General features: G+C 35.0%; 6 protein-coding genes across 7 annotated transcripts; 4 read left to right on the plus strand and 2 right to left on the minus strand.

Moving 5' to 3' along the window:
- Positions 1-86: 86 nt before the first annotated feature.
- On the plus strand, positions 87-814 carry LOC108571232 (40S ribosomal protein S21). The gene is made up of 4 exons (XM_017933235.1): positions 87-156; positions 244-301; positions 533-668; positions 749-814. The coding sequence occupies exons 2-4, from the start codon at positions 252-254 to the stop codon at positions 812-814; spliced, it is 252 nt and encodes an 83-aa protein (XP_017788724.1). The 5' UTR covers positions 87-156; positions 244-251.
- Positions 815-2,126: 1,312 nt separating this feature from the next.
- Positions 2,127-7,827, minus strand: LOC108571045 (TBC1 domain family member 9). The gene is made up of 19 exons (XM_017933019.1): positions 7,770-7,827; positions 6,780-6,946; positions 6,528-6,701; positions 6,360-6,456; positions 6,104-6,293; positions 5,954-6,030; positions 5,821-5,877; positions 5,543-5,747; positions 5,255-5,460; positions 4,878-5,167; positions 4,604-4,807; positions 4,198-4,529; positions 3,879-4,034; positions 3,614-3,799; positions 3,335-3,523; positions 3,012-3,174; positions 2,606-2,941; positions 2,411-2,532; positions 2,127-2,345 (listed from the first exon to the last, which is right to left on the minus strand). Exons 1-19 carry the CDS (start codon positions 7,811-7,813, stop codon positions 2,127-2,129), a joined length of 3,414 nt encoding a protein of 1,137 aa, XP_017788508.1. The 5' UTR covers positions 7,814-7,827.
- A 522-nt stretch (positions 7,828-8,349) lies between these two features.
- Positions 8,350-9,761, plus strand: LOC108571205 (acyl carrier protein, mitochondrial). 2 transcript variants are annotated; one of them, XM_017933213.1, is made up of 3 exons: positions 8,350-8,594; positions 8,992-9,099; positions 9,539-9,761. In XM_017933213.1, exons 1-3 carry the CDS (start codon positions 8,436-8,438, stop codon positions 9,716-9,718), a joined length of 447 nt encoding a protein of 148 aa, XP_017788702.1. In that variant the 5' UTR covers positions 8,350-8,435; the 3' UTR covers positions 9,719-9,761. The 2 variants fall into 2 exon arrangements, with proteins under 2 accessions (XP_017788702.1, XP_017788694.1); XM_017933205.1 differs by lacking the exon at positions 8,992-9,099 and adding an exon at positions 9,141-9,257.
- A 214-nt stretch (positions 9,762-9,975) lies between these two features.
- LOC108570746 (MOB kinase activator-like 4) lies at positions 9,976-11,370 on the plus strand. The gene is made up of 5 exons (XM_017932654.1): positions 9,976-9,980; positions 10,058-10,133; positions 10,594-10,967; positions 11,054-11,188; positions 11,274-11,370. The coding sequence occupies exons 1-5, from the start codon at positions 9,976-9,978 to the stop codon at positions 11,368-11,370; spliced, it is 687 nt and encodes a 228-aa protein (XP_017788143.1).
- Positions 11,371-13,196: 1,826 nt separating this feature from the next.
- Positions 13,197-14,034, minus strand: LOC108571418 (ribonuclease P protein subunit p25-like protein). Its single transcript, XM_017933451.1, has 4 exons — positions 13,924-14,034; positions 13,679-13,857; positions 13,483-13,593; positions 13,197-13,416 (listed from the first exon to the last, which is right to left on the minus strand). Exons 1-4 carry the CDS (start codon positions 14,032-14,034, stop codon positions 13,197-13,199), a joined length of 621 nt encoding a protein of 206 aa, XP_017788940.1.
- A 3,673-nt stretch (positions 14,035-17,707) lies between these two features.
- On the plus strand, positions 17,708-22,236 carry LOC108570757 (aromatic-L-amino-acid decarboxylase-like). The gene is made up of 14 exons (XM_017932665.1): positions 17,708-17,738; positions 18,344-18,569; positions 18,715-18,828; positions 18,932-18,983; positions 19,068-19,138; positions 19,227-19,469; positions 19,545-19,670; positions 19,990-20,228; positions 20,337-20,511; positions 20,596-20,761; positions 20,838-20,890; positions 20,981-21,177; positions 21,252-21,329; positions 21,987-22,236. Exons 2-14 carry the CDS (start codon positions 18,369-18,371, stop codon positions 22,234-22,236), a joined length of 1,965 nt encoding a protein of 654 aa, XP_017788154.1. The 5' UTR covers positions 17,708-17,738; positions 18,344-18,368.
- The last annotated feature ends 1,884 nt before the right edge of the window (positions 22,237-24,120 follow it).

A 24,120-nucleotide genomic window follows, 5' to 3' on the forward strand; every position in this document is an offset into this window, starting at 1 on the left:
AGATGTAGAGAAATATCTTTAAACTTATAGGAATTTATAGAGATTGTATAGTCGATAGTTGGTACACGTGGAATTTTTTGCGATAGTATCTATACTGTTGTCGTAAAGTTCTTTTCTGTGCGAAGCCATTTTACGGTATACGTCTAGCAAACAAAAGTAAGGAAATCTGTTGATTTGACAACTTCTAATGTTACATTTTTTTATAAAATGATGTGGATTTTACGTTTTAAATATTTATTGTAGGTATAACAATGGAGAACGATAACGGATTACTTGTTGACTTGTACATCCCAAGAAAATGGTAAGCGGCGGCACACGTGGATATTACATGTGTTTTTCAGTATAAAATAGCAATCTAGTGTTTTAAATGAACATTTATGTATATGTGGACTTATTTTGAAGTATAAAAAACCTATTGTATGAAAGATAAAAATGTATATTATATTAAAGAAATGAAATACATGTCGAAAATAATAAACAAACATGAATTACGAAATAACTTTAATGTAATATATAAATTACGAATTTTTAGCTCATCAAGTAACCGCATAATTCACGCTAAGGATCATGCGTCTATACAATTGAGTATTGCTGATGTTGATCCTGAAACTGGACGCATGACTGATTCTCAAAAAATGTATGCAATCTGCGGAGCTATTCGTCGTATGGTATGTTACTTTTTTTTAATGTATCAACGATATACATAGATTAGTTAAAATTTAAATAATTATTATTCGATCTATTTTAGGGTGAATCTGATGATTGCTTGGTGCGCCTTGCGAAAAACGATGGTATATTACCGAAAAACTTTTAATGTAAGATAATTTTATTCTTTCAATAAAATTGTAAAAAATTTAAATAATGTGTATTATTGTGTTGGATTATTTTGATAAATTATATCACTTGTAAAAATTTTATTATATGTACCATTTATTATAAGATTTGTACATAGTTTCACATATGAAATAATGAATCATTATATACATATATATTGTACAAGAAGATAAATTCTTGAATATTTAATCCTTTTTTAATTGAGATTTTTTTGCTAATTCCATTTAGAAATTATATTTATGTATGTATGATTTTAAATATTAATATTTAACTGCATTCAACAGAAACATTTACAAACATGTTAAAAATACGTATTCATTGTTGACTTTATATTACACATATAACGTTTCGAATAATACGAGTTAGTAAAAATTGTTGAATATTATGAAGAATCATCTAATACCTTTCAGTAGTATAGCTTCGTCTTATTACCGCATCGTTTTAAAACCTTAATTTAACATGTACAATTATTATAGTTGTTGGTAGCCAAAGTAATTATTAGTATAACTTCCTCAATTTTTAAATGCATTTGAATTTTTAGTAAAAGTACGAGATTAAGCAGCATGTGCATTAACTGACAGTACACACATTTTGCAATTTTGTGCATGTCACTCATATTATAGTTGTAGAAATTACGGAAATTCACAAATATTCGATATATTTTAGTTCTAAAAAATATTTCTGTTATATATTAGTATAAGTCACAGGGAACTTGCTTTGCATGCATGAATATAGTTAAAAAGTGATGGAACTGCCTTTAAAATATTACCCTGAGCATACACCATTGTCATTTTTTAATTTTGATCAACGTACAATTATTACAATAGGCCAACAAACTTTAGATATATTTAAAGACTAATGATATTTTTAAAAGAAGAATTCACTTTTAACTACATGTGCGGTAAAACTTTATCTACATAATGAACGAGTACATAGTATTAATAGATATGTCTACTAACAAAAATATAAGCTTCAAGCATAAAATGTTTTTGATACCTAATATTATTTGGGAATAGATAAAAGATATAAGACTAATATCGTATGAAGTCCAAAAACTATTTGAATTATTGCACTGAAACATCGTATTTTAATTCGTTTCAATTAAACTCTTTTACAAAATGTCTTTGATACTATAAATCTATTTTTTAAACTGAAATTTCCTTGTCTAATTTTTATGAATATAGAAATTTCCTTGGAAAATGAAATTACTCGTCAATTATTCAAGGCAATCTATCACTTTATAAATTTTATATGTATCTTACACTATTTTTCTACACAATTATGCCTGTGTATCAAACATTTAACACAGGTGTGTCTGATAAGGAATGGACGCGATTAAATCTACGGTTTTTGAGCGCTGCAATCGCTTCTGTAAGATCTGCTCTTTTACTAAAAAAATCTACTATCACTTGACCTGTTAAGGCAGATGCCAGGAACTGTTCCACACTTATTGACCAATCTGGACCAGTAGATGAAACTACATTTGACGGATTTCCATTACGATCATGTGACTGAAAATAATAATTAGTAGAGGTTTTATAGTGTAATATAAAGTAACGCTATAAATAATAGGTACCCGTTCCATAACCGAAGATGTTTGTTGAGCTGCTGAAGCAGCTAAAAGTAAGCTGTCTTCAGATTCATCTCGATCGACATAAAACTTTTTACCAACATTACCCAATTGTAGTAAAAGAGTACCTGCATAATGATATTCATTCAGTATAATGGATTATATGCAAATATTACATTAATATATGGATACATGATTTACCGATTGAAGCTATACAATGGTAAGTTTCTTGTTCTTCTGGATGTGCAGGGAACATATCATAAAGAGTTTTCCATAATGCTATGAAATGTCCTTGAGACATTTTTGGCACGATTTTAAGATCCAATGGACTATCTTTAGATGCTATCATAGAACGTAAACTACCCATACTTTGCACCTCCCATGATTGATCTTCTTGTTGGCTGTTCAAGCTTGTCGAACGAGATAAAGTACCGACAGTCGGTTCTTCCGCTAAACTAATTGGTAACTCTAAGGAAGCAACGCTTTTTTCCATACTATCAAAAAAGTCAGTAGCTTCCGCTGCTACTTCAGCACCATCTAATATTAATATGTTTAATTTGTTTAAAATAAGAACAAACAGTGTGTTTAAGTATCAAATAATATTTACCAGAATGCGTTGGTGACTCAAAATCTGCAGGCGTAAGTAATGGTGGTAAGTGAAGGGTATATAAAAGTTTTAACCTTTGTGTTAAATCGGCGGTTGCTGTCATTCCGATTGCTTGTACTAATTCCCGAAAGTTCAGTAGACCATCCCGATTACGATCCATTAACTAATTGTACAATAGTACTTATGAACATTTTTTATATTTACTTAATCTTATTTAATAATATTAAAATATATATGTGGATGTTAATGTTCTAATAGTTTTTATCAATTACATCATTTGCTTTCCTTTCATTATAAATTGTTGTAAAACTTAACCAACTTACACGGAATAATCGGGCAGCGAGAGATTCAGCTTGACTGCATTTTCCCCATGGGGATAAGCCCCCAAATAATATCCTAAATAGTTCAAAGTCCACTTTATATGCTTCGTAAGGAGGCTGCGTTGGATCGTAACGATCAGGTTCGGATTTTCGTTGACTCATTAATTCTTCTCTTACTAAACTTAACAGATCCTAAATATCCAGACCATTGAATTTGATGTATAATTACTAAATATTATAATTTCAATATTCGTATACTTATGAATATGTTGTTTGTAATACCTGTAATTCTTCCATTGTCATATATTTGTCAACAATAACACTTCTAATTACGTTTTTTTCAATTCCATCTTCTAAACTCTGAACTACCCTAAGCCTGTGTTTTAAACGTAATCTTTCTATTCCACCAATAGTCAAAGTTCCATACCTTGAATATGCTTCATATATTAAAGTCTGAACAGATATACTCTAAAATAGTGAACACATAAGTGCAATCATGAATTCATATCAATTTGTGGATATATAAATCATATAAAGGCATTTTTACTCGATTTGGAGTAGCACTATCAACTGGTCTAGGAAGTAGAGGTCCCTCATCATTGTATACACCTCCAAGATAATCTGTTAATAACTGCATTGCTTCACCATCGTCAGGGCAATTTAATAATTTATCTTGGTTCCATTCCAGTACTGTCAATGCTATCTGACACAGGAAGAAAGACCTGTTTACTTCAAATGTCTTCTGTATGTATTTTATTCTGTATTCATTAGAAAGGACGTCAATGAAGTTCAATATTTCCACTAGCAAAAAATAATTGAGGAACTAAAAACAAACTGTGTAGATATAAAAAATATATACATTATACCTGGAAAATTACTTTTGCTCCATCATAGAAAAAACAATCCATTATGTTTACTGCACTACTAGTTGGCATAACACTTAAAAATATGGTTAAAAACCACGAAAGGGATATAACTTTAATGAGACCAAGTTCCTGTAATCTAGCATGTAAAGTTGGTAAATATTCAGCAGCTAGCTCTTCTAAAAGTCCTTGGTCGACAAGAGCACCAACTACTCTTCTATCGTAATAATCGGGTAACAGCGATTCACACACATTGCATAACTGCCAGAACGCAGATTCTTCAGAACAATAGATCAATAGAACCGAAGCTACTATATTCATGGCTTGACAATAACCTGTTTCAAGATAATTATCATTAAAATTTTTTTATAGTTCCTATGGCGATAATTGTAACAAATAAAATTTTTACCGATTTGTGGATTTTTCCAAGCATATGCAGAAAGGACTCTCCTTAATGCACTAATACCAGTGTCTGACTGAAATGCTGGATGTTCAGGTAATGATCGATGCAAATCTCGTTCTATTTCCTCATTTGCTTGACAGGATTTACCTAGTGATTGGTCAACTAATGATTTATAGAGTCCTGGATTCATTACCATTTCATTTAAAGCACCTAAATATGAATTTGAATGTTATTGTATATTATATTGTATTATTATATGTTAATACTTTATTTATCTTACCAGAAAAAGTAAGCCAAACTTCTCCTCTAAGAGTCTGTGGTAAACCCTGAATTATGAGTTTTGCTGTTTCAGTTGTTCTGTACATTGTAATGCCTCTACCATATTCTGCAAAATGAAGTTCCCACTGTTTCTCTTTAGCTTCTTGTTTTAGCGCTGCTTCACTACTTAATGGTGCTTTAAACAAAGTCATTAATGGTGGTTGAGATTTCCAATGATTAGTAGATTTAGCTTCCTCACAATTACTCTCGTTGTGTTGTGAACTATTCTGGGGAAATACACTATCCCCGCTCCTACTACAAAACAAATTATGCAAACTATGATACGATCGAATTGTTAAATTGTATAATTCAAAAAACTAATACTGAATAGTGACTTACAAATTTGATAATTTAGATTTTGCTAATAATTCAGATATTTTTTGAATAACAAAATCTCGATCGTGGATCTGAGCAAACAAAAACGATGATCGAGCAGTGGTCACTAAAATAGATTTATCTATTCCTGTGCTGGACGACTGATTTTCAGCAGGTTCTATAAGTCTTACTTCCCTCAAAGGTATAACTAAACTCACTAATCCTCTTACCTGAATTTATATACAGGTATTAAATCATGTCATTAGATATAGAAATTTATATGACCATTTCTAAAGTTGTAAAAATATTTACCCTGCTTTCAAAACAGAGATAATTTTGTGAAAGAAATATTTTTCCCCAGATGTATCTTTTATTGTATGGTGTCCATAATGTTGAATCAATCACACCATCCAATTTTTCATTTCCTGGTAATCTAAATTGCAACCTGTAAACTTCCGAATGTGCTCGGGCATCAAGATCTCTTTTTAAGAAGGATGGCTTTTTGGGTACATTTTTGCTGAAAATGTAATTATGAATGTAATCAATGTATAGAAATTTTACTCAAGAATTTCAGGAAGCTTATTATGTACCTTAATTTATGTAATAGTTCTCTATCCTCATTAAAACCACTTTTTTCATCTATAAGTCTAGAAAAAGTAGAATAACACAAATTTATTAAATGTACTTCCATTTTTACCTATTGCAAAATATAAATGACATTACCTTTTCATAGCAATATTTGTAAGTTGCTCCATTAATGAATATGTCTCTGATTTATGAAGAAACATTGAAAAATAATGCTGTAAATGACATAAAAAATGTTTATCACTGAAAATGTATTATAAGCAATAAACAGTGCAGTTTTTCATTCACCTCTTTATTGTCTCTTGTTACAACACGTATGCTATCTGGAAATAGAGTGGAATTAGTTTTACTCAATTCAGTAATGTCTGCCCATCTTATAATTAATTTTGTTTCCATTGCCAAAATATAGGCATAAAAGCACATATGATTTATTGATAAATATAACCATCCTAGTCTAGGTACCCGAGGTTTTGAGTAACTGAAAAGATACAATATTGTAAAACTTTTTAAATCTTACTGAAATTTGGATTAATTATATAAATACCTGCAGGAATAATAATTGACTAATTTATCTTCCTTGGGTACATTAAAAAGTTGATGAAATTTAAAAGACACTATTTTAAATGATTCTGGATCTTCCTCTGTGGACAATATTAATTTTTTGCAATTATATAATTTTACTTTTTAATCAATTTCATAATTAACAATTTACCATCTGCAAATTGAGAGTCTGGTACACTATTTGCAATAATGGATTGTATTTTACAACAAACAAATTCTGTTATTTCTTCTTCTGTATCAAATGATGTTAAAGTGTCCATTAAATTGGTATGGAGCCATTCCCAATCTTGTAAAATTTCTTCATGTGTCAAAGAGCATGCAACTGCTAGATAATTGTAAACAAATTTTCTTAATTGTAGAAAATGTTTGCTTTGTTACAATTTCCCATGTTAAAGTATCTTACCCCAATAAACTTCTGATGATGGTGTTTGATGTAATATTCTAAATGGTGGGGGTTTAGTATCAAAAACACTGTCCAATGTACCCACCAATATAGAACTAAAACCTTTTATCTTTCCATGTCCCTTACGACGTTGTAAAACAAAATATACTGTTACCTGCTCTGTTACCCTAAATAATAAAGATAAAATAATATCATTACCCTTAAAGGAAAGATATAGGACTTACTTTATTGCAATACATACAATATTTTCACTTTGTTTTATTAACCTAATAAAACCTTTCTACAGAATATATTAAAATAGTTTAAAAATTTGATAATATATTATACAATTGTATGAGCAAGTAAAAAAACAAGTCATAAAAATGCACTAAAGATACAAACAATGAACTATAAAAATGAAGCCTATAATTTTTATTTATACAATCGGTGCTATTTCGAAAGATAACAATTTTACATATAATTTTATATTTACAACATTATACATAATTATAAATTAAATTTTTATTTCTCCTCCATATTGATAAATGTCATTGACAGGGATTCAATTAATCTCACAGATAATTGACAAAGTGATTTCAATAGCGCGAACGTTTCTTATCGACAATAAACCATACTTCCATACACAATGCATCATAATTTATATTCCTCTATTGCGTGATAGTACAAGAAAATTGCAGTACTAATTTACTGTTTTAAAAATGTGTAAAATTTCAGTTAGCAAGATCCCTTAACGAACATGTAACATTTAATTACAATTGATATATTTACAAAACATAAACAAATACCAACGCTAGAAAAATCACAGATCAATTAAAGAGGCGATTATTTTATAAATCAATTTAATATATACGAGTTAGCCAAGCTTTGACAATAATAGATGTTCGAAAATTGCTCAAATTCTTAAATGTAATTCTGTCAGCTGTCTTTGACATACGATGTAAACAGTAATTATAACAGAACATTGAACATTGTATACACATATCAATTTACCAGAAAGCATTTGCCAGTAGAACCTCTTGTGGCTTCACCCACATATTGATCACCGTTGTTCCTGCACATATGGCACTAACGATACAAATTCAAACACGCTTTATCCAAGGGACTTGCAAAACTCGCTGTCTGTCAAGCAGAAAAAAATACTTGCCAAAGATAAATACCAACACGAACACGACTACGAATCACTCCTCGTCAGCTGCGTCGACCCTGACAATTTCGCCATGTTTCTAATATAAAATGTTACTAAAAATTCAATATTATTCCTTCAGAACACTATATTCGTTTTTATTAAATTTGATCATTTTAACATTTTCTGTGTAAGATATTAAACAAATTGCATAAACTTTATTTAGAAATAAATATTATTCCCATATAACAATGATTTTATTAAAATCCGCAAACAAAAATTTGTTTATAATATCACTAAGACAATGTTGTTTCTTGTAGTTATGATTGATAACGTGCTACATCTATGTTAACCTGTAATTGTTTTTTATACAACATTATCTTTTTTATTTTACAATGAATATATTGTTGTAAGTAGGTGTCGCTGCAATACTTAACTCATGTAAACTCTAGTACGAGATAGCTACGATATGGACAAAGCTCGTGTGCGCAACTAGGTTAGGTCTTCTTGTGAGAACTTTCATTGCAGAGAAAATGGCGTCTCTCGCGGGAATTCGTCTTTTGATGAGAAATACCGGTACTATTAGAAATTCAATCAATCGATCATGTTTACGAGGTACCATTACACAACTTTATTTAAACGAAAGATTTTTTCACTGTAAAAGACAAAGTGCCATCATTGTTGTACCGCAGGTAAACACTGTTTTTCTATAGTTTCTGCGAATCCTCCCTAATACTTCATGTATCGTATTTTAAATCGCATATTATGTAACAGAAATAATTCACGTTTTAATGAAATAAAGAGTATAAGTGTGTCTAAAGTATAAGATTCAATAAATGTAATTAGTTTAATGTGTCATGTTTCAATTAAAATGAATACGCGTAAAGTAGTTCGGATAAAGTTCATTGTATATAGAAATATACTTGTCATATATTTATATTAAAAGAAAAATTTGTCTTTTTTTATTGTGTCTTTCGAAGTTACATTACAACGTTTCGTGGTACAAAATATCCAATATATATTTAGTATAAATATCTAATGGTAATTATATTATAACACAAATAATGCGTAATTATATTGTAAATATAGGTAAATACACGGAATACACGCACATTCTGTACAGCCGTTAAATCTAAGGATATTGAGAATCGAGTTTTAAGCGTGATAAGATCCTATGATAAAATAACTGCTGAAAAGGTTATAACATTATATGTTTTTTATAAGTTATAATTTTACAGGGCACACGAGTCAAGCAGGTACGACATTACAGTGAAAAACAACCTCTATCAATTGATGCTGTTCAGGAACGAGTATTCTTAGTACTCAGACTCTATGATAAAATTGTTCCTGAAAAGGTATCTATTCACAAGATGATACAATATTAAAAATACTTGTGAAGGTGCTTTGGGTACAGGATTTAATGATATTACATTGATCTTTTAAGAATTTGTTAGTAATATTTTGCACAAAGTTGATATTCATTAACATTTTTGATAATATGTTACATTTGGTGAAGAAGATAGTTTGATAGATAGTTTTTCAGACACCTCGCTTGAATCTTGTATGCTTATGTAAATTTAGTTACCTATCCTTTTTTGTAAATGTATTGTAGGTTAAAATTTGAAATGTTATACAGTTAAAACTGGAGTCTCATTTTATGGAAGATTTGGGTTTGGACTCCTTGGATCACATAGAAGTTATAATGGCAATAGAAGATGAATTTGGTTTTGAAATACCAGATATGGATGCAGAGAAACTTTTACGACCCGCGGACATAGTACGTTATGTTTGCGATAAAGAAGATGTCTATGAATAAATATTCACATAATATATGTCATTTCATTAGTCAAGCTTTTTTTTATTTTTAAAACATTGTATAAGAAACGAAATTGAATTTTATTTCTTCTGTATATAAGTGTAAACTGTGGTAATAATAAAGCGGATCATTAGTTTGACTCGTATATTACACTAACCTGTTTCAAACATTCGTTAAAAAAAAAATTTTTTTGTACATTTTTGCTTTACCCATAACCATCTACATCACTTCTAAACAAAGAGCAAAGTGGTAGTGATATGGTGTCGCTACTCTCTAGGCCGACATTACGACATCCCCGATCTTTTTATTTGATCCAATCGAACGTGTATGTTAATCGAGTGCAACAACTGGAAAAATAAAGATGGCGGACGGACCTACAATCCTTAGAAGAAATAGGCCCGGAACTACAGCAAAGGTTAATAAAAATGTCAATTTTATTAACAATTTGTTGTTCTCACGTTTTCTACACTACTCTTCAATGATGATTCGGTTATGTGCAACGTACTTACAGAAATATTCGAAAGCGTCTTCAACACATCTCATGAAAATCAATGAATAGTCTACAAAGAAGCGATTGTTTACACACTAATAATTCATATTGTTTTGTCGTACATCATTTTATTTGTTTCGTGATGCACATATTGTTTGAAAATTGCTCATATTTTCTTAGGTTATTTACCACTACAAACATGTTTTACATTACATTTTTGTGATAAAGATACAAACTTTGACAGATAATGGTAGTACATTTATTGTTTTTTAACAATGAAGCAATTATCATAGTACAATGTTTATGTAGTAAAGTGGGTCATATACGTGACACTGATTCTTTATACCTTAAAAAATGTCTCAAGTTAGGAATTTTTCTTGTTCAGGATTTCTGCAGGTGGCCTGATGAACCTTTTGAAGAAATGGATAGCACCCTGGCTGTGCAGCAATATATTCAACAGATGATTAGAAAAGATCCATCTAATGTTGATTTGATATTAAAAATGCCAGAAGCACAAGATGAAGCAGCATGGAAATATGAGCATTTAAGACAATTCTGTATGGAACTGAATGGTTTAACAGTAAGATTGCAAGAAGAATGTCATCCACAAATTTGTACTCAAATGACAGCTACTGAACAATGGATATTTTTGTGTGCTGCACATAAAACACCCAAAGAATGTTCAGCTATTGATTATACACGACATACACTTGATGGTGCAGCTTGTTTACTTAATAGTAATAAATACTTTCCTAGCAGGTATGTTACTGAAAAATTATTCTAGCAAATCACAGGATATATAAATGTTTTTCCAACTACTTTTCTCTCTTTGTATTTTATTCCAGGGTGAGTATCAAAGAATCTTCAGTAGCAAAACTTGGATCTGTTAGTCGAAGAGTTTACAGAATCTTTTCTCATGCATATTATCATCACAGAATAATATTTGATGAATTTGAGAATGAGACCTTCTTATGCCGCAGGTAAAATGATTAATTGTAGAATAATGGAGGTAAATATCTATAATTTCATTAATTCATTTATCTTCCTTATCAATCCTTTTTGTAGGTTTACAGCATTTGTAACAAAATATAGTTTGATGTCAAAGGAAAGTTTGATAGTACCAATTATGGAAGAAGATGAAACAACAGAAAGTGAAGCATAGAACTTGAATATTTCTTTATATTGCCCAAAGGCAATTTGTCAGATGTAATGAGATATATTACTAGAATTTCTTGTTATTGGTTGAAGTAAGAATAAAAAGTCATTTTAATACAATTTTTGCTAATAGGAATTCATTGTATAAAGCAACTTTTCATGCTTAAGAATCATGTTTATAATATTTACTTGTCAGTACAAGTGATTTGGAAGCTATAACTGCACTTGTGAACTAGCTATTGTAAAGTTTTTATGTATAAACATGAATTTTTTTACAATGTATCAAATAAAACTAATTCGGTATTATTGAATTTTCATCTTCAATTTTAATCAATGTAATTTTATAACAAGAAATTCAAGTTCAATTAAAAGTAAAAATATTCAACCGTATAAAAAAAATTTAATTTTATTCAAATTACACGTGCATTTCAAGAAGCTCTTTTGTAATTGTATTTGTAAGTAAATTCATTATAATATATTTGACTGACTTCAAATATAAAATTAAATACTGAAGTTTCTTTTTTTATTCGAACGATTCATCGTAAGAAAATGAATATATTTATCGTAGCAAGGGTCGTCAATGTGACATAACTATAATCTCGCGAAGTAACAAAATTAAGCAAACACATATATGCATTATTAGTAATCGTAATAAATGTTGGAATGTTCTTATTTATATCGTATTTATCTTACGTGGTAATGAACTTGAAATGTGCTTTTTTCTCCTGTTATCGATACAACTCCCAGTATCATGTAGTCACACTAATAACGTTAAATTTTTATTGTCTGTAAGATGTTTAATATAAGAAAAAAATAATGCAAACCTGTTGTATTCTCGTGGCACACACATTTTTTAAAAGTAAGACTAGAGAATACAAGTAAATGTTATTTATACGAATTGTTCAATCGCAGTTGTTTCCATTCAACGCGAATTCTTCTAATGATTAAGAATTTCATCGATAATAATATTGAACCTATTCTCTAGATTTCTTATTGAGGAAAGCAATATCAGTGCCGAAGGTTATTCATACTACTGCCGAGTACATAAGCTCTAATAAGTAGATTACATAAGCAGTTCACATAAAGTAAACAAAAGGGAAAAACAATTAAATGTACCTTCGAATATACTAATAGTTAAACACCTTTCGTTTTATCAATGTATCGATTGTGATCAGTTTAAATGAGGTTTTTCTAAGCTTATACGAATTTGATACGAAGAAAATATTCCTAGAAAGCAGTGAAAAGCATTGTAAATGTGTTCTCTCTTCAAGTTTCACCAATGGTGAAGAACATTATTATGTAACGTAATGTGAAAAGAAGATGATTTTTTAATCATTTCATTTACTGTTGGTGAAATTTGATACTTACTAATCGTCTATTGCGAACAACGTTTTCTAAGAAACAGAAATACAATAAAAGAACTTGCAATTCATTTTTCGTAGAAGGCACTGCAATTCTGCATAGCGTATGTTACAATTCTGTAATGTGCATGCATGCCTGTTGTCACACTGTATATATCATTTGTAAATAAAAGAAAAAATTGGAAGAAAAAGGGTATGTTCAATTAGCAAAGATCGAGGGAATAACAGAAATACGTCATATTGTATATTTCTGTAAAAAATGTGCATGTACCAACAAAATGAATAAACTTTCTACTTAATTCCAAATTCTGTATTATTTTTTTCGACTCCCAATAAAAAACAAAAACCAAAAAAGAAAAGGTGAAGGGTACCGAAAAAAGTGATTTATCACAAAGTTCTTGTCCCTTTTCTACGCAAGAGTAATTTTTAATTGAATTCTACTTACAACACAATCTAATTCCTCTTTCTTTTATTATCGATCATCTTTTCCCCTTTTCTTATTCTTTCTCGGCGGCGCTTCTGTTTGCTGCTCTTTCTTCGGCCTTTTTTGACCAGTCCTCAATCCCATAGCCGCGAATTCCTCGGCATCGATGCAGGTCGCATTACTACCAGCTTCCTGGTTTTTACCTTTCCCACCATTTCTCATCTCTCCCTGGCTCGAGAATTCTCCACGATTATCTGGCGCCTGATAACTACATTTTCAACGTTAAAAATATCACAGAACAACGTGACCAATCGCAAGAATACCAACTTATTACCCTGGTTCCGACGTGTCTTTTATTTCCTTCGCGAGTAAAATGTGTATTTCCGGTACGTGACGAGTTTCTACATTCGTGTCATTTTTATTCTCCGTTTTCGATCTATCCGACCTTTAATTATACACATATACATGTATATAGTTTAATTAAGAAAGAAGAATGGATCTTCTATTTTCTCTCGTGTTATGCAACTCACTCGACGTAACGCAACTTGGTAATCTGATGAAGGCCTCCTTGTTTTCTCTTGAAAAGCTCCGCGCAGGAAATGGCTTTTCCAATGCCGTGTCCAGCCGCGGTCCAAACTACGCTATTATAATTCGAGAATTCCTTCAACGCGTGTCCAAGAACATTTCTAATTTTCGTCCCACTTTTTACCTAGAAATATTGCAATTAAATAACGCGACACATTTTGAAAAATTAATCTTCTGTTTCAAGACTCACGCGCATTAATAGAACTTTCGGTGGTAAATTCGGTATGGGGATCCCCAAATCCTCGGGGGGATAGTCCAAATTTTTCACCCATTTCTTTTTCTTCAGCTTCGATCTGCCCATCTGTAAGACAAAATCGTTTCGCGATTAATGAGGAATTTCTTCGAAGATGAAGTTTCGATTTGACAAAGAATCTTCATGGTCTTAAAGAAGATCGTCACGAGAGTAGAATCGTGAAAGAGCATGGGGACCACGTCTCTCTGCCAGTAGGTCATGAGTTCGCAAGCATCGCCTCTTTCGCGTGCCATTCTTCCAGCCATTCATGGAACTTGGAATGACCGAGTACAGTCTTGCACATAAACCTTTTCCTAGGGTTCAGAAATAGCTAAATTCATTCAACTTACTGAACTTGACTCATATTTTCACCAAATTCGTTTACACTATACTTAACTATCTTTAATCCTCGGTAAACATTCGTAGTATTAATTACTGGATCTTGTTTTAATTTTTCTTTTCTCTTCAGATCTTCTTATTTTATTCTAACAATAATTCTGTAATACTATACCCACCTAACTTCCACGATATTATATTCACATAAAAATAAACATTATCTAATGTTCCTAAATAAATAAAACACAATAAACTTTATTTAAATCATTTTCTAACAATCCTTCGTAAAAATCTGTCAAAAAAATCGCAGCCGAGAGTGCATTGATAAATAACAACTGCAAAGGGTACAGAGAGCTACAAGTGAAAGATGACCGTCACTACTCAGACACCGAAGACGATCGTAACTCACTTCGACTTCCAATTCTACCCTGAACAAAGTACCTATCTCTAACAAACCTGTATTCCATGAAAAAATCCTTATCCTCGTATCAGTCACTCAGAAACCAAAACGACTAACTCCACTTTCTGACTTTTCCCAAATAAAAGTCACCCAAGTTTGACTTTTCCCAAATAAAAGTCGCCCAAGTTTAACTTTTCCCAAATAAAAGTCACCCAAGTCTGACTTTTCCCAAATAAAAGTCTTCCAAGTGACTCATCAAATTCGCCTAACAACCAACAACAGTCCTTCAGATCCTCGTCAATTAACCCTTCCGCTGCGACAGATTTCAACGCGTAACGTGGATGACTGACTTAAAATGTTTCACCACGGCGCAAGATTTCTTATTTCCTCATATCGTTTCAAAATTCGATTTATTAAAGTAAGATGCAACTACGTAAAGAATAAAATCCGCATTAAATCAAGACGGAAGCGCACCAAAATGCTCCAACAGCAGGTACAGCGCGACCAAATTTTCAACACGCCTCTAAGCACCGATGATAATGAAAGTGTTAATATGGACTATAATCGAAGGAAATGGGACGTCTCTCGAAAACTTGTGGTTCGATATAATTTCCGGAATTCCGAGGCTAGGTTGGAAAAAGGCATCGAAGTTGGTCTGAGGGAAAGACCGTATGGAAAGCCCCATCAATATTTTCCAATCAGCATTCGATTGCATGGTACATCCCTACCACGGCCAGTTGTTCGCCACAGGGGTGGTAAAGGGGATCGCAGTGTAGGCGTATATGGTGGTGGTATGCGGCATAGCCGGCATAGCGCCGCGACGCCTCGACGCCATATTGCATTATTAAGCACCCCTACCGGTCTCTCGCCCCTGCATTCCAGCATTATGAACGTTTTTATCCCTAAAGGGTGCCGTTTTACCTATGTGAAACGTACGAAACGCACTGTTCGTGCGCCTATTAACTTCCTTCCTTGCACTGTTTCATACGCGTACCCATACATATACGTATATACACCTACCCGAAAAAATTTTTTTCCATTTAATCAGTCATGTTTTTTCGTGTGGAAATTTCATGGTACTACACACACGTACCAGGGACAATTCTCTAGCCTGGTACACAGAGAGACAGTGACACCTCGTACGATCGATTCTCGATGAAACATTTAACCGTGTACTTCCTTGAAAATGTACATCTACATACAGTTCCGCGTTCGACTACGTCAGAAATCATTATTCGGCCTATATCGGTATTGTGTATGTAGTTTAACTGTTACGCTACGCTGACGTCGTTAGACAGACAGTAGTGGACGTCGCGTTTACCTAGCTAAATAGTGATTTTTTTGCTTCCGGTGAAAATTTGAAGAAATTGATTGTACTGTTGGAAGGGTTTGGTCGATCGTTTTGGAACTGTATATACAGAGTGTTTTGTTAACTTTGTGTCGATTGAATAGTCTCGTTGTTTCCAGTAATAGGAGAATTTGTAATTTTAGAAATTTTGTAAGAAATTGTTTTTCTGTAAAAATTGTTTCGAGGAGGATAGAGTATGGTGGCGATAGATTCTTCATGGGTGGAGGAGTGAGGGAAATTGGAGGACCAGGTTCATCGTGGTTCGACAAAGCCGAACCTTGATATCCTCAGAATTTTCTACGAAGAAACTATCGTCATATACATATACACTCACTGAATGTGAAACAAAAACTTGAATAGTCGTTAAAAAATTACCAAGATCCTTAAATCGTACAATAATTAAGAACGACACAGTATTTTTTATCGATCACATTTTCTCTCGTTTCTCGAAACAGAAGAGACGTTTAATGCAAACCGTACACCCTGTACATATTAGTGAACCAGTTTTGAACGTAATTTGGTCTGTAGCTGGTGTTTCGTTGGTGCAACGGAAGAATCTAATTTCTGAAACTGGGGAGATCTTTAACGTGGATTCTTCAGAGAGAGAGAGAGATAGAAAAAAAAGAAAGGTCAAGGATTTCGACCACTTTCGGTGCACCACGCCGAAGAGATCTCGACTTTCTTTTCACTGGAAGCGACATTCTGCGTCTGACACCTTCTTAACGATGCCTACGCGCACTTTTCCTAACGTAATAAACGATCGCGCGCTCCCGGCTGCCCGGCTTCCAATTTATTCGAGTGGACAACCCTTCTATGGCGAAGACGCTCCACGATTTCATCGCGAATGAACGAAGGAGAACCGTTTCCACAACTTTCTTCCCTCCCTGGATCCAGAGGGAGGTCTCAGCCTCCCCGTTCGACTGTATGAATATTTTCCCAGTCGATCAGCTCGTGGAATGAGATTTCATCTCTCTCCCCCCACAGAAAGTTTCCTTCCTCCCCTATTTTTGTGATCTGTTGCGAGTTAAAAGCACACCGAAACGATGCATCGAACTTCCTAATTTTCAACCATACAACAACTGTGTCTTTTGCGAACAATACACGAGTAGTATCTCGCAAATGTGATCGAATCGCCCAAGAAGAATCGTTCAAATTAAGTTCGACCATAAAAGAATTTTACTCTCACTCCGACACATCTGTCACCTAATAACCTTCTTAATTCCGTCGAATAAGAAGCACCTGTTACCTGCTTGATCAAATTTCCACCCGGTTTAACGACGAAAGATTACAGAGATTCTCGAAGGGTGGAACGTTGGTATCATGGTTATTACGACTGTTGAAATTTGCGTGGAACAGGAAACACGAGTACGTTTGCAAAGAGGAGAGGCAACCACCTTCTATGTACGTCTATTTCAGTCGTCCCCTTGACGGAAATTGTCCCGAGACGTACATAGATCCACCCCCCTGTATCTCTCTCTCTCTCTCTCTTTCGTTCGTCCTTTCTCGAGGATCCGCCAAGAGAGGATCATCCCGCGAGAGGAAGAACGCGTTTGCGCACGAGTGAAAGAATCCTCGCTGGCTGGATCCTCGATATATCCGCGGTGGTGAGCGAGACACGGGATTCTTCGGTGCTGGCTGATCCGTGGTGCATCTCAGTTTTCGACCCCTGCTGAGTTTCACTAGCAACAGGTAGGATGCTCCTCCGCGTGGATTCTTCGTCAGAGTTTCTCGAGTTGTGGGGAAAAGTGAATTTAACAGAGTCTAGTTTCGTTTAATCAAGGATCGAATTAATTAGGAATATTTTTTATCGAGTAATTAGTGTTTGTGCCTGGGGGTAGAATGAATTAATCGTTTTTTCTTTTTATACGGTGAAAGCTATTGCTTTTAGTGTTCGAACGCGGGGTGAAGAAGTACTATTTCTTGAGGAAATTGTGTCGATAGATCGAGTCGTAGATAATGTTGAATTATCAAGAAGGACTAAAATTTATTAACCCTTTCGTGACCAGGAGGATACGTGTGTTCCACTCGAGTACTTGAAAAAAGCTTGATCTTAATTTGGTATTAATTACAGGCCAGTAGACGAATAAGAAATTTTCCAACAAATTAATTTGGTCCTGAAAGGGTTGAAAGTGTGTATAGGAAGAATTTTTCACGATTCGAAACGTTCTAACTGAATAGATCGATAAACAGACGGCAAGAGATTCGTTGATAAATTTCTACAAAGCAAAATGGACATTATCTGTGGCTCAATTCGACGGAAGATTCGTGGTCGTTGAAATCGCCTCTGTTCGAAGATCCCCGAGACTGAAACGCGTCGCAATGGACATCCAGGAGTTTCGTATGCGAGGGAAGGAAATGGTGGAGTACATCTGCGAATTTATGAGCAATATCCACAGTCGGAGAGTAACGCCGGATGTTGGTCCCGGATATTTGAGACCTCTGCTGCCCGCGGAGGCACCGCAACAACCGGAAACCTGGGAGGACATCATGAGAGACGTGGAATCGAAGATTATGCCGGGAGTAAGTGGAAAAGAGGAATCAATTTCGAGAGATCTCCTCTCAAATCTAGAGAGGAGAGAGTCTTCAGAAAAAAATCAATTCGCTGTAGAATAGAGGAAAATTGAAAAGGCGTGCTTCAATGGAGAGATTCATATTTTTTTTGCAGATCACCCACTGGCAACATCCACGTTTTCACGCATACTTCCCAGCCGGAAATTCTTTTCCATCCATCCTCGGCGACATGTTATCGAACGCGATAGGCTGCATTGGATTCTCATGGGTGAGACATCTGATATTTTCGCGTGAAAAATTAGGGTGAACCTTGATGGATCGGTCACTGTTTGTTCGATCATCTCTGTATTTCGAGGTTCTATTTGTTCTAGGCGGCCAGTCCGGCCTGTACCGAGCTTGAGACGATAGTCTGCGATTGGTTTGGTAAATTCATTCCTGTTTCATTAAATATCCATCGAATTAATATTTAATCTTCAATCCTCTATACATGCCTATGTTAAATTCTAGGCAAAGCTATTGGTCTACCGACGGATTTCCTCTATTTCAACTCTGCCAGCAAGGGTGGAGGTGTAATCCAAGTAATGTTTCCAATTGAATTAAAAACAAAATTCAAGATACTCCTAAATTTTCTGTTTGATCGAAAATTGGGTATTGATCGAATTTTAGGGGTCAGCCTCGGAGTGTGTTTTAGTGTGCATGCTGGCAGCAAGAGCTCAAGCGATCGCCAGGTTGAAAGAATCGCCTGCACATTCACATTTAGACGAAACTGCACTTCTGGGAAAGTTGATGGCCTATTGCAGCCGTGAGAGTCACAGCTGTGTCGAGAAAGACGCCATGATCTGCTTCGTGAAGCTGAGGATCCTCGAGCCGGACGATAAGAGCGTTCTCCGCGGCGAAACTTTGCGTCAAGTATAATTATCTTCGTGCAATTTATGTGTTTCTTTGAATTAAATATTTCTTCGTAATTAGCCACTTTTTCATCAGGCTATAGAGGCTGATACGAACGAGGGATACATCCCATTCTTCGTCTCTACTACTTTAGGCACCACTGCTTGTTGTTCCTTCGACAATCTCAAGGAAATTGGACCAGTTTGTAGGAAATATCCAGGCGTAAGATGATCGATAGTTTTCAATAATTGGAGGGTTGAAATGATAAACAATAGAAGTTACAGAAATTACAATTTTCGAAGTTTACCATTTTCGTAGATTTGGAGGGAAAATAAATGGTAAAAAGTACTTAAATCATTTATCATTTGAGCGCTGTGAACTCTCAGCGTTCACCATTTTTATAGATCTATAGGAAAAATAAACGGTACAAAATGTACCAAATTACTTTCGCCACTAAGATCGTTTACCATTCTAGCTCCTCAATTCTAAAATCTTTATAAATCTTCAAAAAAATGAAAAAAAAAAAATGTTTTTCCATTAGGTATGGCTGCATGTGGACGCAGCGTACGCCGGAAACGCGTTCATCTGCCCCGAACTGAAGTACCTGATGGCAGGAATCGAATACGCCGATTCCTTCAACACCAACACCAACAAATTCCTCTTAACTAACTTCGACTGTTCCTGCTTATGGGTTCGAGACAGATTCAAGCTGACCAGCGCTCTCGTCGTCGATCCACTTTACCTTCAGCACACACACGCTGACACAGCTATCGATTACAGGTGTCTCTATCGATCCTAAACATGTTTGTTTTTCCTCGGTTTAAAAAAACAAACAGTCATTCTTTTCCATCATCATCCTCGCCGTCACACTTCTTCTACTTTCCACAGACACTGGAGTATACCGTTAAGCAGGCGTTTTCGTTCGTTGAAACTATGGTTCGTGATGAGATGCTACGGTATATCAGGCTTGCAAGCCTACATTCGAAATCATATTCAACTGGCGAAAAGATTCGAGGCGTTGGTTAGGAAGGACGCGAGATTCGAACTTTGTAACGAAGTTGTGGTGAGATGTTCACGAGTATACGTTCACAATAGAAACTTCAAGAGAAGTTGGGAAGTTTTATCGTGTTAAACGCTTTACTCTCAGCTCGGCCTGGTGTGTTTCCGTGCGAAGGGCTCCGACAAATTGAACCAGAAGCTTCTTAGTACCATCAACGACTCTGGTAAACTGCATATGGTACCGGCGAGGGTGAATCAACGGTTTACGATTCGTTTCGCGCTTGCTGCGCCGAATGCCACTGCCTCTGACGTTGGTGAGCCGTATCTTCCTTGATAATGACACATTTTTTGCGTCTTCTCTTTTTTAGGATTTTATTCTTGATATTATAGACACCGCTTGGAGCATTATAACTGATTACTTGGCGGAATTATTGGAATCCAAGGTAAATTACCCTTTTTTTCTTTTTTATTTTGGAGAGGTTTGACTATTTTTTTCTTGGTTGTATGTATTTTTTTTTGTCGTTGAATTGCAGGACGTTATGGACGAGCTGGCGGATATTCGCGAGAAGAAGAGGAAAGCTACTTTGGAGCAGAGAAGATCGTTCTTCGTTCGTATGGTGTCTGATCCAGCGATTCAGCCAGGATTCACGAAAACACCAAATAGGACAGGTGCGAAATTGGACACTCAAGCGACGATCGGTGGAATTGGCTCGAATCCTCAGACAACCACGTAATATTCGCATATATTGTTAAAGTGTGGAGAAAGGTAGTAAAATCACTTATCTCTAGTCTTTCCGATTCTAGACGTTCCTGGATCTCGTGGCCATTGGCGTATTTGATGCAAGCGAAAGACGCTGCAGATACCAGCGAATTATCTCTCAGGTACGTGAGATATAAACGTTTATTGCCTTCTATTTTAGCTTCGGTATACCACAATAGTGATATTCTTTTTGCAAAATAAAATTTTATTGTGTTTAAAAGGGAGGACTTTATGAGTACAGATAAGACATGGTTCGGGAAATAAAAGTAATCTAGGGAATATTATTGTTCTCCTCACGAAAGTTTCACTTTTGTTAAATGAAGTAACTGACTAAAAATACTTAACTCGAAATGAGTTACAGGTACGTAGCAGTTAAACGAATTATTTAGGAAGATTTCTAACGCGTGAATCACTTTAAAAAATTTAATCCAGAAGATTTCTAACATACGAATTTAATCCTGATTTCTAACACACGAGTCACCTCAAAAAATTGGATCCAAAAGATTTCTAATTCACGAGTCACCTCAAAAAATTGAATCCAGAAGATTTCTAATAAACGAATCACTTTAAAACATTGAATCCTGATTTCTAACGCACGAGTCGCTTTAAAAAATTGAATCCAAAATATTTCTAACACACGAGTCACCTCAAAAAATTTGATCCAGAAGATTTCTAATAAACGAATCACCTTAACAAATTTAATCCTGATTTCTGGCAAATGAATCACCTGAAAAAAATTGCCCCAGAAGATCCCTAACACACGAAAAAACAATTTCCAGATTCCGTCACCTGGACACGATGGTACGGTTGAAGGCGAGCGGCGCCGGAAGTCGCCGCGGCAGCAGTCGGTTCACCTTCACGCGGAAGATCTCCGAACGGCAGGGCGTAAAGCGTCCCATACTCATTCACCGTCATTTCCTAAGGTTTCTTCAGGTGCATCGACAAAACAAGCTGAACTCGAAAAGTCTAACGAAATCGTTCTCGTCTGAATCTTACTTAACGGATACTGTCGGCGAAACGATTTTCTAGGAAAAGTCAAGTATTAAAGAAAACCAAAAATGCAAAAAAGTTAAGAAAAGGAGGAAGAATTGCTCAGCAACGAACGACAAACATCGTCCACGAAAAAAAAATTAAAAAATAAAAATCGATCGACGACCACCCCCGTTTAGATTAAAGTCGTCATCAGTTTCCTGTTGCATTAGAACACCATCCCTCTTGAGAACTGTGTGTAGTAGTTGCAAAATAAGTGTTCCCGAAGCAGATCGTGTAGTAGCCCGTGTCTCTGAAGGAAGAGCTCGATAAATATAAGTACATCTTCTTTACTTGCTTATCGATCTGTTTATATAAGTGTACTCTCTTTGGATCGCGACGGAATCGTTGTACCACGCGGAACACGTTACATGTGTAACATATTACTCTAAAAAAAAAGAAGATTTGAAAAGTAACAAGAGTAGCATTTCAATTTATTCACCATCATCTACGATCATAGGTATATCTACTTGTTTCCTGTCTGTTCGAGAATTGGACCGGGGGGGTGGTAGGGTAAAAAACATGAAACGGAAGTTCGCGGCAGAGAGAATATCGAAAAAAGGTCATAAAGAGCTGTTCGTTAGACGATCGAAAAGGTTGGGGTCAAACAGGGTGAACGATGCACTTTGGACATGTGCTCTCGTTTTCGCTTAAACATCGCTTCTTTTTTCTTCTTCTTTGATCCTTTTCTCTCTCTCTCTCCACTGTTATCTACCATTTCACGGTCTAAGCGTATTATGGACATTTTATCCAATTCTCCTTTCGATCTTGTTGCTCTGTGTACGACTGGTTTGCGCAAATGGTGTTTCCCAGAGGTCGTAGAGGGAAACGGAAACGTGACGCGTGGCTGAAAAGTAGTAGTACGTGATCGAAGGATCCTCTCGTCGAAAGATGTTACGTCAAGCGAAAATGCGTGAGCGTAATCTACTTACACGTGAGAAGGGGAACGACGCCGATAAGGTACGTCGATCATTGCCAGAATGTTGCTAATTAAACGCGACGCAATTGGTTGTTGCACGGTCGAAAATTCAGATGCTGTTAATAGGTTGAATAGAAAGGGACGATGATCTTGCGGTTGAAATAAATTTGAGAACGCAACGAGTGTGTTCGTAGATCAAACAAACGAAAATTTGAAAAAATTGCACTTTTCTTGATTATCGAAATTTCCATTAAACTCTGATGATACTGAGATTAAATTTGTAGAAAAGGGAAATTTTAAAGAAAAAAATTCAGAATCCCGAGAAATTTCAGGAAGATTCCAAAGTTCTCCCAAAAAATTCCCACTAAACCCCAACAATACCAAATCGGTAAAAAAAAGTAGAACTGCAATCGATCGATATCGATTCCAAAAATCAACAGAAAAGTTCACCATTCGATTATCCTTCGCTTTCCCCGAATCATCGGGGGTGCACAAAACATCTCCAACTTGGCCTTCCTCGAGCGACACTGCTCGACTGAGACTTATGGTTGGAAAACGGTGGAAAGAATTGGATCGATAGGTCGGATTAATTAATTCGTACCGGATGGCAATCATTTCCGACACCCTCGATCGAGAAATCCAATTCGAAAACGTCGGCCGCTAGCAGATCATGCGTGAAGGTGGTGACGAGAGAGAAAATGGTGATCGCCGGCATGTGTCTGCATGTGTGTGTGTTACAAAGATTGAGCGGTGACCTGTCACCGCTTCTACGGGGTGTTGTAAATGTAGGTGAAGAGTAAACGTCTATTTATAAATAGGGGAGGAGGGGGTGAGTTTACTCCCCGTGTATCATCGACAACACGCTCGCTTATTCAACCACCGACCCCCCGATACATCACCATTGATGTCGACCACCCTTCTTACGAATTTTTTCGTTCAGATTTTTTTTCGCATCGATCTCCCTC

The sequence above is a fragment of the Habropoda laboriosa genome, unplaced genomic scaffold (genome assembly GCF_001263275.1).
Source record: "Habropoda laboriosa isolate 0110345459 unplaced genomic scaffold, ASM126327v1 scaffold15, whole genome shotgun sequence".
NCBI classification, from domain to species: Eukaryota; Metazoa; Arthropoda; class Insecta; order Hymenoptera; family Apidae; genus Habropoda; species Habropoda laboriosa.

Coding starts and splice junctions, on each gene's coding strand:
- LOC108570746 (XM_017932654.1), top strand. Junction 10,968..11,053: donor AATAAATACTTTCCTAGCAG/GTATGTTACTGA, acceptor ATTTTATTCCAG/GGTGAGTATCAAAGAATCTT. Junction 11,189..11,273: donor GAGACCTTCTTATGCCGCAG/GTAAAATGATTA, acceptor TCCTTTTTGTAG/GTTTACAGCATTTGTAACAA.
- LOC108571045 (XM_017933019.1), bottom strand. CDS start 7,813: ATGTGGGTGAAGCCACAAGAGGTTCTACTGGCAAATGCTTTCTG. Junction 6,702..6,779: donor ATCATCAGAAGTTTATTGGG/GTAAGATACTTT, acceptor ACAATTATCTAG/CAGTTGCATGCTCTTTGACA. Junction 3,800..3,878: donor ATAGTGCTACTCCAAATCGA/GTAAAAATGCCT, acceptor TCACTATTTTAG/AGTATATCTGTTCAGACTTT.
- LOC108570757 (XM_017932665.1), top strand. CDS start 18,369: ATGGACATCCAGGAGTTTCGTATGCGAGGGAAGGAAATGGTGGAGTAC. Junction 20,762..20,837: donor TGCCACTGCCTCTGACGTTG/GTGAGCCGTATC, acceptor TTGATATTATAG/ACACCGCTTGGAGCATTATA. Junction 21,178..21,251: donor TCGAATCCTCAGACAACCAC/GTAATATTCGCA, acceptor TTCCGATTCTAG/ACGTTCCTGGATCTCGTGGC.
- LOC108571205 (XM_017933205.1), top strand. CDS start 8,436: ATGGCGTCTCTCGCGGGAATTCGTCTTTTGATGAGAAATACCGGTACT. Junction 8,595..9,140: donor CCATCATTGTTGTACCGCAG/GTAAACACTGTT, acceptor ATAATTTTACAG/GGCACACGAGTCAAGCAGGT. Junction 9,258..9,538: donor ATAAAATTGTTCCTGAAAAG/GTATCTATTCAC, acceptor AATGTTATACAG/TTAAAACTGGAGTCTCATTT.
- LOC108571232 (XM_017933235.1), top strand. CDS start 252: ATGGAGAACGATAACGGATTACTTGTTGACTTGTACATCCCAAGAAAA. Junction 302..532: donor TTGTACATCCCAAGAAAATG/GTAAGCGGCGGC, acceptor ACGAATTTTTAG/CTCATCAAGTAACCGCATAA. Junction 669..748: donor GCGGAGCTATTCGTCGTATG/GTATGTTACTTT, acceptor GATCTATTTTAG/GGTGAATCTGATGATTGCTT.
- LOC108571418 (XM_017933451.1), bottom strand. CDS start 14,034: ATGGGCAGATCGAAGCTGAAGAAAAAGAAATGGGTGAAAAATTTGGAC. Junction 13,858..13,923: donor CGAAAGTTCTATTAATGCGC/GTGAGTCTTGAA, acceptor CAATATTTCTAG/GTAAAAAGTGGGACGAAAAT. Junction 13,594..13,678: donor ACCAAGTTGCGTTACGTCGA/GTGAGTTGCATA, acceptor GTATAATTAAAG/GTCGGATAGATCGAAAACGG.